This window comes from Cucurbita pepo, chromosome 1 (genome assembly GCF_057944985.1).
Source record: "Cucurbita pepo subsp. pepo isolate OVF chromosome 1, ASM5794498v1, whole genome shotgun sequence".
NCBI lineage: Eukaryota > Viridiplantae > Streptophyta > Magnoliopsida > Cucurbitales > Cucurbitaceae > Cucurbita > Cucurbita pepo.
In genome coordinates, this window is record NC_141798.1 from 1,446,456 (window position 1) to 1,465,428 (window position 18,973).

General features: G+C 35.0%; 4 protein-coding genes across 6 annotated transcripts; 1 reads left to right on the forward strand and 3 right to left on the reverse strand.

Moving 5' to 3' along the window:
* Positions 1-2,964: 2,964 nt before the first annotated feature.
* On the reverse strand, positions 2,965-4,670 carry EMB2768 (Tyrosyl-tRNA synthetase, class Ib, bacterial/mitochondrial). Its single transcript, XM_023679611.2, has one exon. The coding sequence runs from the start codon at positions 4,564-4,566 to the stop codon at positions 3,091-3,093; it is 1,476 nt and encodes a 491-aa protein (XP_023535379.2). The 5' UTR covers positions 4,567-4,670; the 3' UTR covers positions 2,965-3,090.
* Positions 4,671-5,124: 454 nt separating this feature from the next.
* On the reverse strand, positions 5,125-8,595 carry LOC111796848 (mediator of RNA polymerase II transcription subunit 31). Its single transcript, XM_023679635.2, has 6 exons — positions 8,363-8,595; positions 8,095-8,192; positions 6,896-6,992; positions 6,738-6,816; positions 6,264-6,539; positions 5,125-5,730 (listed from the first exon to the last, which is right to left on the reverse strand). The coding sequence occupies exons 1-6, from the start codon at positions 8,410-8,412 to the stop codon at positions 5,716-5,718; spliced, it is 615 nt and encodes a 204-aa protein (XP_023535403.1). The 5' UTR covers positions 8,413-8,595; the 3' UTR covers positions 5,125-5,715.
* A 526-nt stretch (positions 8,596-9,121) lies between these two features.
* Positions 9,122-13,476, reverse strand: LOC111780102 (polyadenylate-binding protein 1). 2 transcript variants are annotated; one of them, XM_023660400.2, is made up of 6 exons: positions 13,212-13,476; positions 13,024-13,126; positions 11,836-11,906; positions 10,041-10,232; positions 9,717-9,844; positions 9,122-9,515 (listed from the first exon to the last, which is right to left on the reverse strand). In XM_023660400.2, the coding sequence occupies exons 1-6, from the start codon at positions 13,371-13,373 to the stop codon at positions 9,470-9,472; spliced, it is 702 nt and encodes a 233-aa protein (XP_023516168.1). In that variant the 5' UTR covers positions 13,374-13,476; the 3' UTR covers positions 9,122-9,469. The 2 variants fall into 2 exon arrangements, with proteins under 2 accessions (XP_023516168.1, XP_023516160.1); XM_023660392.2 differs by having other exon boundaries at positions 11,836-11,909.
* Positions 13,477-14,530: 1,054 nt separating this feature from the next.
* On the forward strand, positions 14,531-18,388 carry FSD1 (Fe superoxide dismutase 1). Of its 2 annotated transcripts, none has more exons than XM_023655871.2 (8): positions 14,531-14,714; positions 15,896-15,967; positions 16,289-16,477; positions 16,846-17,017; positions 17,106-17,209; positions 17,653-17,679; positions 17,810-17,833; positions 17,923-18,388. In XM_023655871.2, the coding sequence occupies exons 1-8, from the start codon at positions 14,601-14,603 to the stop codon at positions 18,106-18,108; spliced, it is 888 nt and encodes a 295-aa protein (XP_023511639.2). In that variant the 5' UTR covers positions 14,531-14,600; the 3' UTR covers positions 18,109-18,388. The 2 variants fall into 2 exon arrangements, with proteins under 2 accessions (XP_023511639.2, XP_086977391.1); XM_087121265.1 differs by having other exon boundaries at positions 14,531-14,711; positions 15,890-15,967.
* The last annotated feature ends 585 nt before the right edge of the window (positions 18,389-18,973 follow it).

An 18,973-nucleotide genomic window follows, 5' to 3' on the forward strand; every position in this document is an offset into this window, starting at 1 on the left:
TGGATCACGTGGTTAAATTTTTTTAATTCACTAAGACACGTGGAGTTGACTAAGGATATGATCACCTAATTATTTTAATTTATCATTTTGTATCTTTTCCAATATTATTTATTAGTTAAAGTATATATTTAGTTTTTGGATAAATAAGTTTTTCAATTAAATTATTGAAAGAAATTTGGAAATTAAATTATTAAATTAGTTTTTCAAACTCAAAATTAAAATTAAATTTTTAACCTAACCAATATAATGTTTTTTTTTTTTTACTATGAAAAACATTTATTATTATTATTATTATTATTAGTGTACAAACAAAATGGATTTGATTAAAAAACTTTATAATAAAAAAATTAATTATTTTATATTAAATAAACATATGTTGCTTGAGGGAATGAAATTCATGTAAACCAAACAAACGACTAAAGAAGGGCGTGAAAATTATGACAACATTATTTTCAAATTTTAATTTTTAATTTATTTTTACTTGAAATGTCAAATTCTAATTTGAATTTATTTTTAAATATGATTTTTAATAATCCTTAATTTCACAGTCACACCCTATTCATTGAACGACATTGCATTTCAGTTATAACAATATTACTCTTTTCCATTGGGACACATCTCCTTATATCTTTTTATTGCAAAATAATTCTTTTTTTTTCATTTTTTTAATCTCGAAACTTAATTATAATATAAATGAAAACTTTGGAAAGTTTAGCGGAGAAAGTGAATAATTGTAAATAGTAATTAAATAAATTAATTGAATTTTACCTGCTAATATTGTTACATAGAATCCATCGTAGCGTAACCATTAATTAACTCAATTTAATTAATTGTACTTCAACTATAGGTAGGCTTGATTTGACTAAATTAAAGAATTTGATCACATTTTGATTTGTTTTTTTCATTTTTCTAAATTTATATTTACATTTTTTATTTTTATTTTTTCAAAAGTCTTTATTTTGAAATTCTAGGTTTTTCTTTAAAAATAATTGATTTATGTTTTATTGAAAATAATTTTTACAATATTGGCCACATCTTTAAAACATTTTATTTAAATATAGTTGTTGAACATATTTGACTTTTGGTTTAGCTTTCAAAATCAAAAAATAAAACATAGAATTTATTAGCTAATTAATTCATTAGAAATTTTTATAAAAAAAATTAGTTTTTTTAATTAAAAATATTGATAGTAACAAGTGTTCATGGGTTGGGCTTCGTCGGGTTTGAACATTTTTAGACCCAATCTCATTGACGTTAATTTTTCTAACCAACCCAACCATAAAATATCGGGTTTGGTAAGATCGCGTTATTCAACTTATTTATACAATATATTTTTTAATAGAAGTATAAATGTCTATTAATTTGCAATTGAATTTCGAAAATTTAAATTACAAAGATCTAATATTTTATTGAAAAATAAATAATTATAGAATTAAATAGAAATTTCAATATATATTAAAATTAATAATAAGTCCGAGTTGTTTCGGTTCAACCCATAATTTTATTTATTTATTTATTTAAACTCATCCTAACTCAAGTAAGTAGATGACTCAACTAGAGTTAAGTTGGATTATCGGAGGCCTTTTGAACACCTCTAATCATAATTGTTAATGCATCAATCCCAATGGCTCCTAATCTTAAGAGACATAAAATGTCCTAAGAATTCCTTGATGCTAAATATGGTTAAAATTCGAGCGAGTATCGTATACGTTAACAGAAGCTTGCCATAAACCGACTCGATCATCCAGAGTTATCAGCACAAACTGACTCGGAACGAAAAAAACTAGCAAATCTTAATTCATACTCAAAGGGAAAATGAACACTAATTTAAACCAACATGCCCCTTTTCTTTCCTGTTCTGTTACCAAATCTTATGAACTTATGAACAAAGTTGAAACACAATCTTCCACCTCCCTGGTTTCTTTCTAAGATCCCTTCTAGTTTATTGCAACAGTTTCATTAACCATCTACAAAAGCAGAGCGAATCACGCTATATAGAATCGAGTTGCTATACACGAACAGAACGGGATAAACGAGTTATTAGCAAATGAACTATTTATCAGAAAAACCCACAATGAAGAAATATCCAAATCCTAACATCTGTTTTCTTTGATTTGTTAGAAGCTAACTAAGCAATCCGTGTAGACAGATTATGACTTTCTAACCATATTCTCCGTCGTGGAACTCGACCAATATGATCGACCAATATGACTTAGGATTTAAGATCTTTCTTTTACCAACCTTGATACTCAAAATTTTGTAAATACATATCTCACATAGTGTACTCTCATAGTCGCGTGAGAGCTAAGATTTAGAAGAGTCATGATGCGACCGAGGAGTACAGTGCATCATCCAACACACCAAAAGTGTACATTCAAGCTAAGGTGAGACATATGCAAGGTTTGAGAGAACGAGGTGACACAAGTATCGAAAACAAGCTCAAAGAGGGCCAAGTAGGGCCCGGGTCATAATCTTTAAAATCAGGGTTTCAATATGAATTTCGGCACGTGGCTCTAGAGTTAAGTCTGGCTCTAGAGTTAAGTCTGTCTATATGAAAGATGACTCTATATTTCTGTTTTTGGTTCTCGATTTTATAAGAAACGAGCCATTTGATCAGTTTGGTTGGAGCGAAACCACTGCACATTCGAGGACAAAGCTACTGATCTTGATTCTTTACCTAACACTATCTCTTGAAACTCATCTTTCTAACAGACATCTCTTTCTACTTCTCTACTTCTACTTCTCTTTCACTAACTGTTTCTCTGATTTGTTAAAAGTTAGCAGATAGGTAACCATAAAGCAACAAGTAAGCGATAAAACGTACCGATAAGTTATAATTGCTCGATGAAGTAATGGACCGGTCGATCAATTTAAACCTGCAGCTGTCCCTCCTTACTTGGCATATCAGCATGTACCTGAAAGAATTACTTCCAGAGCTGCAAACAAGTTCACTCATACTCAAAATTGTCAATTCGAAGATCGGGGCCTCAACGGTAAACTTGAAATAGTTTAACACAAAATTTCATCCAAAAGTTAATAATATAAGACATGTTGGTTAGGAAATAATGAGCTGTTTCTGAATCAGCTCGGTTATGATATCCTCACAACCATCTTGTTCTTCTTTCCTGCAGATAAAAGTAGAACTTTCCCATCAATAATGTCTATAGCTTCAATTTTTTTACTCTCAGAATCCACTCTACTGTTATTCAAATAGAGTCCCCCTTGCTTCAGCAAACGACGGGCAGCCGACTTGCTTTCGAGCAAACCAGACATAACTGCAAGATCGACAACCGAAAGATTCAACACTTGATCGTACTCCAATGAGCAGCATGGAACATCCTCACCAATCCCCACAATAGTCTTCCAATCCAACTTTGTCTCTGCTCCTGGTTTCAATGCTTCAGTGGCCTCAAGGGCCTCATTCAAACCATCTTCTCCATGAACAAATCGAGTAACTTCTTCGGCCAGCCGCCTCTGCGCCGTGTTCGGTACATATCCAGCGCTCGCCATTTGGTTTTCCAAGTCTTGAATCTCCTCAATATCCAAAAACGTGAGAATTCTGAGAAATCTAATCACATCTGCATCTGGGACACTGAAGAAATACTGATAAAACTTGTATGGAGATAACTTCGATGGCGAAAGCCAAATGGCGCCATCTACGGACTTGCCGAATTTGGTGCCATCGCTCTTCAGAAGAAGAGGGAATGTCAAGCCATAAACGGCATCAGCCTGTGGCAAAATTTTCCTAATGAGCTCAGTCCCTGCAGTGATGTTCCCCCATTGATCACTTCCTCCAATCTGAACAGAAACGCCCTGGTTTTGATACAGATACAGAAAATCATATCCCTGCAAGAGCTGGTAAGTAAATTCAGTATAGCTCATTCCTTGATCCGATTCCAATCTCCTCTTAACGCTCTCCTTAGCCATCATCGTTCCTACTCTAGCAAACCGACCTACTTCTTTCAAGAAATCCAGAAATCTGAACTCCTTCCACCAATCGTAATTATTAAGAATCAAAAAATTAGAGCTAAAATTGGAATCCAAGCCCGAGTTCCCCAAAATTCTAGTTATAATATTTGTAATTCCGAGAGTGTTGGTCTCCAAGGTCTGGAGATCGAGCTCTGGCCTTTCAAGGCTCTTGCCTGAGGGATCGCCGACGCGAGCAGTGGCGCCGCCGATAAGAGCGACGGTGGTGTGGCCGCATCGGCGAAACCAAGAGAGGACGATGAGACCAAGAAGATTACCTAAATGTAAGCTCTCGGCGGTGGGGTCGAAGCCGCAATAGACCTTGAGAGGGCTGAGACAAGCAGAGCGGAGATTGTCGCTGGTGATGGACTCGAGAAGGCCGCGTTCTTCAAGAATTTCGACGACGTTGCGCCGAGAAGCGGTTTGGGGCTCGAGAGTGGAAGATTGGAGAGAACTTGCAGAGGAAGCGAGGCAGCTGAAAGTGCTTTTGAGGGAGAAGGTCAAAGAGGGCTTAGAGGAAATGATGGAATTGGAGAAGAAGAGGGTCCGCTGAGAGAGAAGGAAGGTTATGGAGCTCCGAGCAGAAGCAGCCATCGCCATTGTTGGAGTTCACTTCTTCGAGCGCTGCAGAGCTCTTTGGCTAACGCAATATCCCCAAACCAGAAAAAACACACTCAACCTGACATCTTATTTTCATCACTCACCTTGTTGTATTTTAATCCCTAAAATTTGTATTTTATTGATTTTTCATTTTAAATTTATAATAATTTTATTTTTAACAATTTAATCTCAATTTAATTTTTTTTTATAAAAATCATCAAATTAAGTGTCAATTTTTTTTATTATTTTATCGGTAAACAAAATTAATTAAATCTTAATATTGTTATAAGTAAGAATTAAATTGTTTATAAACTAAACAATAATGAAATTAAATTAGTTATTTTTTTTATTTTAATTCCTAATTTCACATTAAAGAAATAAAAGTTTTAATTCCCAAATTATTCTTTACTTATATGTAAATAATTTAACAATTTGCTAAGTACAGATAATAAAATATATAATTTTTTAAATGATAGCAAATATTTGAAATCAGTTATATACATTTATTTAAAGACCGAACCCAAATATCTCGTTACTGTGTTCAAGAGAATACCGGTATCTAAGAGACCTCATTTGGGCATATCATACCAATACGAAAATTAACATTACAACAAGATAACTTCCAAAGTAATCGAGGTACCTAAAACCTCTCCTTGAGATGCCACTCGAGCCGAAACCGCTAAACGATCTCCCTACTTATAACAAACTACCTTCACGACTTTTCTAGCTAATTACTAATATATCCTTACAACCGTCGTAATGTTACTAATTCTATCCTAATACCATTCGAACCACATACAACCACAATGTTTCATGTCAAGTCAGTTAAAGAAGAAGAGAACGAAAGTTAGGGAAGGAACCGCTTACCACGGATTATAGGTGGATATAATAACCCGACATATCGGTAGGCAGTTTTTTTAAGGATTGTTTCGGAACATTTCATACTAATAACATGTAGAGCTTCTTCCATGAACATATTACTCGAACCGAAAAACATCGAGCTCGTGTAGCCCGTGATTATGAGCTTCACAATGGAGATATATTGCACGACCCCAAGTAACAGGAAAATTCATGGAAAGTACTTAAGTTTTGACATCAATGCAGATTACCTCACGAGCTGCTCCCGCATCCAGCCTAGTTTTGGCTAAACTACATACTTCTTTCCTGTCAAAACACAAAAGAAAAGAGAGTTTTTAAGGGGCAAAGGAAAATGCATGTATTCTAAACGCACTATGTAACCGCCTAAACCCACTGTTAATAGATATTGTTCGCTTTGGCCCTTTACGTATCGCCGTCAGCCTCACGGTTTTAAAATGTATATGTTAGGGGGAGGTTTCCACACCTTTATACGGAGTGCTTTATTCTCCACTCCAACTGATGTGGGATCTCACAATCCATTCCCCTTGGGAGCCCAGTGTCCTAGCTGGCACACCGCTCGGTGTCGGGTTCTTATACCATTTGTAAGAGCTCAAGCTCAAGCCCAAGTTCACCGCTAGCAGATATTGTCCGTTTTGGCCCGTTACGTATAGCCGTCAGCCTCAGGGTTTTAAAACGCATCTGTTAGGGAGAGGTTTCCACACCCTTATAAGGAATGCTTCATTTTCCTCTTCAACCGACGTGAGATCTCACATACTAAAGCACTGATAAGATTTTAAAAAAGAACCAAATAAATAAACAAATGAAATGCAACAGATTACATGTTTTCTCTTTCGTCGATCAATTGCTGCATTCTTCATGTCGTTCTTTGAAAGTCCGGATCCAGGGGGAATACCATACTGCATCGGTGAAAGGGCAGGTGTAGCAGCAGGAGAAGCTGCCATGGCAGGGGCTGTGGTAGGCACAGGTGCCTGAGATGGAGCAGAAACTGGGGGTGGTAGGGCAGCAGGTTCGGGAAATGATCGCGGTAAAATATGTTTCAAACGATTGTTCCTATAGTTCTTCCAGAAGTAAAATTGCTGCCTGTGTGCCAATTCCTAAGGCATTCCCAACAATGCAACTGTGTTAAAATACTAAGAAAAAGGAACTGGAAATATCAGCTCATAAAGATCAAACAGGTCAGGAAGCAAAAAAGTATCTATCATTAAATTTTATCTCATCAGCAAGTTCATGCCATTTGCAATAATAACATTCAGATCTCAAAAGGGAAGTTGAACAAAACAGCAGAAGTTAACCTTGTTGGCAGGATGAGCCATTGCACTTCGGAAGTTCGCATTTTGTAGAAGTTCAAGAAAAAAGAGACAATGAGGATACCTAGAAAACATTGATGTTAATACCAATAGCAATATCAGTTCACGAAAAGCCTAACACGAGAGGGAAAGATCCGACTCACATTATATACTTAATATACTCCGGCTGTTGCCAATATTGAAGGTACTTCAAGTAACCGATAAAAGCTTCGTCCTCGAGGTAACGATTCTGAGCCAGATCTGCATAAAACTAGATGATCAGCTATCAGAACTGGCATAAAAAGCATTTGTTCCAACACTTCAATGCAAGTGTGCATGCATTATTCATTAAGATGCAAATCCAAGTGTGTACATGAAGATACTACCCTAAAATTTTGTGTCATACTTCATAATTGTACTTCCGTAATAGCCCAAACCCACCACTAGCAAATATTGTCCACTTTGGCCCGTTACATATCGTCGTCAGCCTCACAATTTTAAAACGCGTCTCCTAGGAAGAGGTTTTTACACCCTTATAAGGAATGTTTCGTTCCCCTCTCCAACCAATGTGGGATCTCACAATCCACCCCTTGGGGGCTCAGCATCCTCGTTAGCATACCATTTATAACAACCCAAGCCCACCGCTAGCAGATATTGTCCGCTTTGGTCCGTTACGTATCGCCGTCAACCTTACGGATTTAAAACCCGTCTACTAGGGAGAGGTTGCCACACCCTTATAAGCAAGGACTCATTACTCTCTCCAACCAATGTGGGATCTCACAACTTCCGTCATAAGAGACCATATCATATCATCAAAAGAATAAAATTAATGGAACGATTATATGTCGAACCACATTATGGAATTGTACAATGCAAACACGTCTTACAAGGCAGAAAGATCAACAAGACGAGCATCGACCTCTGAATTGAGTAGGCTCATTAGATAAATTATATGATGATTTTGTAGGAACAACAGTAAGTTACAGCAGTAATCAGGCCTAAAAGTGAAAAATCTAGCTCATAAAGATGCAAATTTAAAAGGAACATTGGCTCTTAATGCCAAATCTGATATTTAGTAGTGATCTTTTTCTTTGAGCCATTTTCTTCCAGAATCTGTCTTCAGATTCGCTGTTGTTCATGTCGAGCACAGTTACAGATTGAAGTAATTCTTTAACTACAACGAAACGAATCTAATCGTTTTGATATTTTGATTGTTTCATTTTCTTAATCCCATCGTTTTGGGACATCTAATAGCTTTCCCTCTATGCCACAGAGTTAGTATACAATCGCACACTCCAAGTTGAAGTTTCAGGCAACTGATATTTTCAATCGCACAGAAACCCTAAATTTTGGAAGAACGTACAGTGAATGTAGGTCGGATTGGCGAGACATTGAACGAATTCCAATTCGAGCAAGAACCGCTGCCGCCCGTCATCTGGATCCTTGTACACATTCGTAGGCCTGATAGTTATTTACCAAACAAAAAATAATCCATCAATCGACAGGCAGTCCTATAAATCAATCCCTCAACAAAGTAGAAAAAACGAATTGAAGCTATAATCAAAATGAAAACAGTATTAAACAAAGAGTAAAAACGACAGAACACGAGAACGATCAAATAACACACTTACGATGATGGAGAATCAGCTGCTTCTTCGTTTAATCCATAATTAGAAGCCATGGAATATCTGACTCGTCGAATTGGAAGCTCGTTGACTAGAAGTCAAAATTAGAACCCCAAAAGATTGATGAACTTGCTAGCGGTCTGATCTCCTTCGAAGTTCTTTGCGGCAATGGCTACATTCACAACCCAGAGAGAAATTAACTCAAAATAATGAAATATGCCCGCTAACTATGCTTTGGTGCAAGTCAATATATATATATATATATTTTTTTTTTCTTTTAAATTTATTATTATGTTCAAACACCATTTTAGGTCACAATAAAGTTTGATTTTATAGTTTGGAAAGAAAATTTAATAACGTAGCGTAGAAATGGGAATGGTATATATAAGTTTGAAATTGGCTTTATACTGAATCTGTCGTATTCAAAAGAGCTTGCTTCGTGACGAAGTATTTAGCAATGCATGTGAAGCTCACTCGAGTTTGTTTTTCTGCTACCACTAGTCAGCCGTTCGGGAACTACAGCCCGACCCCCTCTCGAGAAATGGAGCTCCAACGAGTACTTATTGTAGAGGGTACTCGAGCATCGAGATTATCCAAGAGATTATCAGCTTGGGGTTTTAGGGTCCTTCGCATAATCTCTTACCATGTCTCGCGAGCCATTATCGAAGAGAGCTTTAAAATTGAAAGTTAAAAAGAGAGATTCAACATATCCAAATATAATCATATTGGAAAGGGCAAAAAAGGGGGGGGGGGGAGGTCTTCATATCAACTTATAATTACTTCTTAAATAACAAAGAATTCTACGTCATGATCAGTTCCAATTCACCATACAAAAGGCTGTGTCCTTCAGTTTCCTTAATTTTCTTTCTTTAAAATTCTCTAATGGTTTTTTAGCTCTTCCAGAGCAAACTAAAGAAGCAAACCACAAATCTTAACCCCCACAAGCTAAAACTGGTACCAAGTTCATAAAAAAAACTCGAGTCGGATTTTAAAACATGAATAGAGTACAATCCACACCCTCCAAGTTATAGAGATGGAAATTGAGCCCTCGACGAATGAACTGCTGAACCCGAACAATCGTTTGCAGTAGTAGTACGAGCATTATACACCCTCCTAGTATGGTCTGTACCGCATCGGCCGCCTGAACCTCGGAACCCTTCTGCATAAAGTAAGAAGATAGAAACTTGCATTATAAAGCTGAAAGTAGAAGGAAGTTGATTATTCACTTTTTCAACAAAATATACATAGGAAGTTGATTATTCTGAAGGAGTGTGCACTTAATGTTTCTGTGTCTGAAAATGAACCATTCACGCAGAAACGTATCATCTTGTGAAAAGAAATATAGTATTTCAGCACTTACCCATAACCATACGAAGGATAAAAAGGTGCATCTGCCATGAAAGGGCGGCGACCTCGAAAGCCATAAGGGTTCGGTCGCCTTCCTCGGTATTGCTTCATGCCAGGGACATTTGTCCTCTTGGCGGAGACCTGCAAAAGGTACCAAAAATCGACTATGGTCAGTAGTAAAACTCTATAATTTATCTAAAATGAGCGTACAAGCTTGGTGAAGTTCAAAAATCGACAACGTCGATCTCCGCTCCGATATACATTCGCTATTAGGGGCCTATGGGTGAAATAAATTATTAACATAAAGTTCTTACATAAACTGAAGTTTAAAAAATACCTTTAGTTGGCGACCATGCAACTCTGACTCATTCAACAGCAAAGCGTTCTGTACAGCATCAACTTCCACAAACTCAACATAAGCAAATCCTTTGGGGTGACCGAATTTGTCAGTCAAAATCGTGACTCTGTTCACTGTTCCACATGATTGAAAATGCTGTTGAACCTCTTCAGGAGTGCATGCATAGTCAACCTGAAGTAAAAACCACAACACAAAAAAATAAATCTTGTATTGAAATATGACATTGAAAAACCTTGTGAAATAGGGAGAGAGGCAAAAAAGAAAAGTATGCCCAAGGAGAAATAACACTTCAATCCGCCATCCATCAAGACTTTTAAGATTAGGAGCAAGTTAAAGGAAAGATGTCTTTAGAGCCAAATATTAGAAATATTGATAAAATATAATTCCTCGTAACAGCTGATAATGACTCAACATATATTCAATATAAACTTCAAATAAATTGAACACACAATCAGAAAGGTTACACTCTACGAAGGTCCAAAATTTTGATCACTTCTAGAGATTGATCATGCCGATGAATTCTTTCCCCTATACTGATTGGGTTTTATGTCTTCATGGTCAATGATTGCAACATTAAAAGGTTGGGCTAAGCATCAGCATATGGGCACTATGGATAAGAGGTTATTGAGATTTCCGAAAGAGTCTAGTGCCCTATGGGATAAGGTGGTGGTCGTGGTAAGCATATATGAAAAATAAAAGAATTGGGATTTAGAAGAGAGGAAGATTGGAAGTGTGTGTAGCCCTCGGTGGGCGCATTGGCTCCCCTTTTGGCAGGACACGTGAGGGGAAAATCAACATTATTGTTTAAGGCTTTCGAGATTATAAGAGGTTATACAGGGAAAAGAACTAGCAAGTGCAAGAAACTCGGAATGACAGCAGCACCAATTCAAGAAGGGTAGTACCAAGAAGAAACCAGGATAAGTTAGAAATTAGTAAGTTTATTGGAACTTCATTACAAAATAAAAGCAAGGCAGTCAAGGAAGGAGCAATAGCAATTCTTAGGTCCCTTTCCCGAGAGAGCGTCAACAGAGGGAACAGATTGCAAAAGAGATGTCCTAATAAAAATCCTAGCAGAGCAGGACCGAGACCATTTATTCTCACACTACTCTGATACCAACCATTTGCAGAATTTGATCCTTCCTTCATTACAATTTCATGAAGAACTTGCCGACTCAGCTAGCCCGAATATAATATAAACTAGTTGTCACATGGGCATCGACTTTACGAAAATGCTAAAACCTTATGGATCAACACAGCAAAGACATGATTGGGGGCTACAGCTATAAAGAAATCCTTTCCAATGGGAAGAGCATGGCTGGGAACAGGTACTAGATTTAGCTAAGTTCCATGGGTCTTCTCGACGTACACTTTCTGTTTTATTAGTTGTGGCAACAGCTCAACAATTTTCAACAAAGAAAAACGGAAAAAAAAAATACGAGTTAATTTTTTCAAGTTCAAAATATTATAATTTGTGGCGCAGTATTCCCTAATGATAATTGTTTTATCTTTTACATTTCTTGTCTGAAATTATTCCTTAATGAAAGACTGTCATTCAAAGTAAAAGATTAAAAATAAAAATAAAAAGTTTTTCAATATTTTTATTCCAGTACTTGAGATAGTTCGAATATAAATAGTAAAGACCAATCCATGGTTGTTAGATGACTAAAGAAAAACAAAAAGGAGACCGATGCTAAAGATGTAATACTATAAATGTGTACGGAAAAAACTTCAATGTTAAAATGACATAGTGAATGAAAAGGGTGATAAATCTCACATTACCAACGTATACCGATCGAGCATCTACTTCCTCCTTTTCAGCCTGAGTTGCAGAGGTACTGGATGAATCTTCTTACATGTTAAAAGGAACACAAGTTAGTTACAAACAAATGACAAATCCTAAAAAAATTGTTAACCGAAGTATGAGATAAAACTTCCACTGATTAATATACTTCTAACCACCAAAAAGAAGATAAATGATAACAAGAAAAGTAGTATTCATCAGAGAACAATCCTATAGAGTATCTAATGAGCAGACATGCACATGCCACATAGAACACATTCATCTTGCTAAAAGTTCGTATCGTTTTGACAGCATAGGAAATAAGAGGACATTAAAACAATCAATTTGTTTTGTTAATAAAGCGAAAATTATTGCCCAAATATGACAATTAAAGCAACATAGTTGTGAAAAAAAGAAGTTCCAGATTCAAATAGCATAAATAAGAAAAGAGAGACAACTTAATTTTAGTTCCACCCGGATGAAAGACGAACGTTATAAGAAATTTGTCAAATACCATCAAATTACAGAAAGTCTTAAAACTTTCTGGTTGATTTATAAAATAAAAGACAAAAAAACTCGAGACTACAAAGAAAAAATCTAAGAATGCTATGCACCCATTGGACATAACAATGCTAAATAACACTTCATGAACTTCAAAATTTCCTAGATCTAACGATCTTTTCTTTTCTCTTCCCGAGAAACCGAACTTTGAGGATGTTTGTTGAAAACTAACGGGACTTCGACTGTTTATAAAAAGTGACAACGTTTATAAAACTCTTAGGTTAGTTTAGTATAAAACTCTTTGGTAAGTTAGGCATTTAACCTCATCTAGACCATACTTCCCACAAGGGCTCTCAACCAATTTAAGAAGCCTTCTATTTATACTATCCGACAACCTTGTGCTATCACAAAACTCTCCTACTTACCCACTAAATCACTTCAATAAGGTTCAGCCCTACCAGATCTTGGAACTTCATGAACTTGATTCACAGTTTGCAACTTAAATTCACTCTCTTCGATATGCAAACATGTGATAAATGTTAAGACTAGGCTCATCCAGGCAACTTAAATCCTCCCACCGCCATTAAAAAACAGTAAAAATTAAGCCTTAAGCCAAGCCAAGATCAATAAAAGAAATCAAGAACTAACTTACTGAAATACAGAGATAAAAAAGGAAGATACCTTGAACAGCGCCCATCTCTTTCTCAACCTTGGCCTGCATTTCCCGAAGAGCACCGGCCTCCTCCTCGATCTCTTTAAGCCTCCTCTTCATGTCCTCCAAGTCCTGAACAGTTCGAAAATACAGTGAATCAGAGACGAAACTCCGTGAAAAAGGCTCGGAAAAAACAGAGAAGAACTCGAGAAGCTACCTTCGAGTTGGCGTTAGTAGGCTCGGCATCGTCGTAGCCTTCTTCGTCAGCCCTACCAGAGGACATATCGAGGTCAGCATCCATCTCGGCGTCGTCGGGAATATCGCCGCCATAGACTTCGTGTTCGTGCTCGTGCTCGTCGTAGTTGAAATTATGCTCCATCTCCGCCTCCGTCCCCGTTGGACCCTCGATCGCTGGTTGGTATGTGTATTTTGTCTACTGGTTCCCAATTGCTGAAGATTAGGTTTCGGATCCTGTCTGACTCTGGATTTCATATTTGTGCTGCTTTTTTCAATATTATTATTATTATTTAAAAATATATATATTATCATTTACTTTCAATATTTATAAAATAACATTCTTCGCCACTAATAACACGTAAAATGTTACAGTGGACCGTTAAATGTTCATAGATCTTCACCATTAATAACACGTAAAATGCTGAACTGGACCGTTGAACTTCCATTGGACCGTTAAATGTTCATAGATCTTCACCATTAATAACACGTAAAATGCTGAACTGGACCGTTGAACTTCCATAAAATTTACTTGACGTGAGACGTGGCTAGTGAGACAAACGTTTTAGGTTATTCCAAAAATACCCCTACTCAAAATATATATTTTAAAAAAATACTCGTTACTTCATATTGGATAGACAAAACACGTATTAAGATTTTGATGAAACACCGCGTGTTCACAATTTTGGTACAACAACACGATTTCACTTTACGTCATGTATTCGTCGGTACAACTTTTTCACTTACGACAAATCAAATAAAAACAATATTAATTGAGATTATCTGCTAAAATTTAAGAAAAAATATTATTTGGTGTTAAATTAAAGAAGAAAACGGGTTAAAATATGGAGACATTATGCCGAAAAGTGCATGGTAAACTAATATGATTTTTTTTAATTATTTTGTTTATCTGTTAAAAGTTGAGTCGTTTAGTCTCGTCCTTTTGTCAATAGAAATCGGTTGAATAATAATTAGAGAATATGTAAATAAATATTATAGTAAATATTTAAATACTAAATTATAAATATCTTAAAAAATACTTTATAATTATTTTTTTAAATTATAATATTTATGTTGATCTTTCATAAATATTTTAAAATGACTATTAGTTGAAGGTTTTTTTATTTATTTTTATTTATTTAATTAATTTTTTTTGGTGCATTTTTTAAAATATTAATGAAAAAGAATATTGTTATCACGATATATATATATATATTTATTTGATTTATTTATTAGAGCAAAACAAATTGGGCTAAGAGTCGAAGCCCAGTCCAGAATCTGCCTAGATAAGTTCAAGAATCTGCCTAGATAAGTTCATATGCGACGGCCTCTCATTTCAGTTACACTGATAATTTGATCGGGAGAGACGAATATGGCATCTATCGCTCTGTCAGCTTCCACTATAGCAGGGCAAAATCAACTTCTCCGTTCAAGCTTCCACGGGAGGGCGCTGCCAACATCCGCCATTTCTCTTACCTCAAACAAGGTTCACTCTAATTTTACTTTACCATACAATTTACCCCGTTAATCTACGCTATTTTATTACTTAATGTCGATTAGATAATGTACGCTATTTTATGCTATTTTATTACTTAATGTCGATTAGATTAAACTCTGATGAAATTTTATTACTTAATGTCGATTAGATTGAACTGATGAATTCCCATCTCGATACAATTGGTTGGTTTGATCGGTATTTCTGCAAATAATGATTGGTTTGATCGGTATTTCTGCAAATAATGATTGGTTTGATCGGTATTTCTGCAAATAAAGTGATAGAATATGTTGATAGGTTTACCATACAATTTATTCCGTTAATCTACTCTATTTTATTAGTTAATGTCGATTACTGTTGCTGTTATTTGATTAAACTCTGATGAATTCCCATTTTGATGGTTTGATCGGTATTTCTGCAAATAAAGTGATAGAATATGTTGATAGGTTGAATGTATGTCACATGATCTTGAGATAATTAAAGTGTAGTCCTAATGGTTTTGAGAATTAGGTTTGATAAAATCTCACAAATAGTCATTCTGGTTACCGTAATAAAACTAAGAAAACTAAGAAGGACGAATTCTAAATTTTAAAATTATTATAACTAAATTTTAACTCTCTCGTGTTCCGCATTATGGATCATCTACTATTCTATGTTCTTCTCAAAAGTTTGTCAATTCCTATGTTGTGCGGAGCTGAGCATTTGATATTCGTTGGGATCAAGCTTTTCCACTGCAGGCCTTGTGCAGTAAACCCCCTACGGGCGGTCATCCGTGGGTAGTCCCCGCAAACCTTTTGGGAGGAGGGGTATTCTTGTGTGTAAGCATAGCATTTTTGGTTGAACCCGCCCAACCCAACTAAGAAGAACCGAATCTGACAGACACATCTTTTTCGTTTTGGGAGGGTACTATACTATAGGCATCAAATTTGAAATTCAACTAGAAAATGCTAGAAGAAGAATGTATTGTACAATTAGCAATGTTATGAATGTATTGTACAGATTAAATTTAACATCAATCAGCTTAAGATTTTGGGTTTAGTGTTTATTTAGCATTATTATTGTCTGGAGAAGTTCTAAATTATGTGTAATTTAAGCCCACTGGCGAGCTTTTTGATGTTATGGATGCAAATGCAGTAGAACTAAGCTTGAACTATTTTTTATGTTTGAAACAGATACATCATGTTTCAAAGACTTGTCTCAAAATCACTGCAAAGTTTGACCTGAAGCCTCCTCCATATCCTCTGGTATGTCTGCATTTACTATAGTTCAATTTATATTGTTCTATTGATTAATTCATTTACGAAAGTTTAGAGGTTCATTATTATTATTATTATTATTATTTATTTTATATAGGAATGAAAATTTAGGGCTTGAATTTATTTAGTTATGGGGTTTTAATTCACCATAACCCATATAATAACTATAATAATTAATCGTATGTAACACTATTAATCTAAATTTATAAGACAATGTTTTATTCTTTTTATAGAAATGCCAAAAAACAACTTTTAGAAGATTCACTAATGAATAGGACTAGCTCTTACTTCTACAAACTGTCTTCATAGGATGCTTTGGAACCACATATGAGTCGTTCAACCCTCGAATATCATTGGGGAAAACACCACAGAGCTTATGTGGACAACCTAAACAGACAGATTGAAGGAACTGAGCTGGATGAACTGTCACTAGAAGATATCATTCTTAAAACATATAACAAAGGTGATTTACTTCCACAGTTCAACAATGCAGCACAGGTACATACTCTTCACATAATTACCGATATCGATCTAATCGGTTTTTCATGAGATAGTAGGATTATGAGTAAATAGCGAATTGTAGTTTGATGATCGATGTTGTTTTATGGTTTAAATCTTATTTTAGTTCATGAGCTTTCATGTTTATTTTATTTTGGTCTCTAAACTATCATAGATTAGTTTTCAAATGTACGTATATTCTCATGAAATGATTATTGATAAATAGTTTTTCTTACGAAGTTTTAAGGACCAAAATAAGATTTAAACTCCCGTTAATTTGGAAAATTCTCTCAATGTGGACTAACCCCGGTTTCGAGAAATATATCAAATTGAAATCCCATAACATCTTCGTAACTGCCAATTTGTAGATCTGGAACCATGATTTTCTGTGGGAGTCCATCAAACCTGGTGGAGGGGGAAAGCCAACAGGGGAACTCCTAGAACTGATTGAAAGAGACTTTGATTCTTTTGAAAAGTTTTTGGAAGAATTCAAGTCTGCTGCAGCAACGCAGTTTGGTTCTGGTTGGGCTTGGCTTGCATGTGAGTCAAATTACTTGGTTTATTTTCCCTCGTACTTGTATTTATATCAATCAATTCTGCTAAGTTGGGTAGCATTCCCTCTTTTTAGATAAGGATAACACAATTGGCCATCCACGTCCATCAGAGAAAGACAGAAAGCTTGTAATTCTGAAGAGTCCTAATGCTGTTAACCCCCTCGTTTGGGACTATGCTGTGAGTATTACACCATTTTTTCCCCAATAACAAAGGAAAAAAAAAAAAAAAAAAAAAAAAGTATAAACAGAGGAAGCATCAATTGAGTTAGAGAAATAATGAGTTGACATATAACTTAAAAGTTCGTGTTCTTATATTTTGAATGTTAGTTCATTGTCTTGTCTGAGAAGAGAACCACATAGAAAAGTTGTTAACATCTAGTAATTGCAATAGTAAGGGTGTTTGACCATTTTGAACATAACTTAGTTGGCTAAGGCATATACTCTCGATTAATAGGTCAAACGTTCGAATTCCCCTGTATACTATTAAAAAAAAGAAGAAAAAAAAAAAGAAACATTTTGGGTAGATATAAGCAAGCTATGTACTATAAAACTTCAAGGTCAAACTTTCCAGCTTGAAATAGTTATTTAACCTTATTTTATTTGGCCTTTTCTTTTTTACAGCCACTTCTTACCATTGACGTTTGGGAGGTAATTGATTATATATTATAATCTTTTTTCTTTTATTTTTCCCTGTCGGGTTTTTGGGGTGGGATGTGGGTCATGTATACTTCTTTCAGTGATTGCTAATGCTGTGATTTTTTGGATTTGATCTCAACAGCATGCTTATTACCTAGACTTCCAGGTTAGACTTTACCTGACCTTATGGCTTATATATCTTGCTCTTTCAACTCGTATGTCCTTATAACGTCGTTAAAACCGTTCCTTTTGCAGAATCGACGACCCGATTATATATCGACCTTCATTTCAAACCTCATATCGTGGGAAGCCGCAGACTTAAGGCTACAGAAAGCCAAGGTCGAAGCTGCTGAAAAAGCGAAGGAGAAAGAGAAGAAAAAGACCGAAGATAGCGACACCGACAGCAGCAGTTCAAGTGAGTCGGATTCGGATTCTGAATAAACATGGCTTCTCTTGTTTACAGTGTTCGTAAATGTGCACATTATATGTTCTCGCTTCGTTTGGATGCATTTCACTGTTGTCTGTTATAGTTGATTGCTGTGCTCTTAAGTCTTATGGCTTGTTGCTGTGATCAGTTTGTAGACTTTGAGTTGTTTTGCTGTGAAGTGGAGGGGAGGGAGTGTGTAATTTTGTAGCTTTGAGTGAATAATGCAACCGAACTAGACCATCGACCATCGGCCGTTCAGATGTCTGGAAATAAAATGCCTGAAAATTAAATAAATGTAGCTAGTGTTGCACGAAAAATGATGTCAAAATTTCATATAAATAGACTTTTATTAAGTTAAATTATTAAAATAGCTTTAACCCATCAAATTTTAATTTAATTTTCATTCTTGTAGACTATAAATAATATGCCTTAAATTTTAGGTTTTTGAATTTGTTTACGAACCAATATTAATAATTATTTTTAATAAAATTATATAAAAAGATTAATTATAATTAAGTATTATAATTATACATATTATAGTTAAAAATTAAAATACCATGTATAGCGAGTAAATGATTATGTGACAGGAATAATAATAAAATTTAAATTTAAATTTAAAACTCAATACAAATATGGGTATCTAAAAATATACGAATAAAATATCTAAAAAAAAACATATTATTAAATGATTTATAAAAATATATTTAAGAACTAAAGCTTCGACATGTATCTTTAAATATTCGATCACGTGTATTTATTTATTTTTATAAAGAATAATCACATAAATATAAATATGTAAACAAATCATATATAAAATTCTTTTAACCTTATTTATTAACTTACATTACTATTATACATATAAAAGAAAAATAATTAATT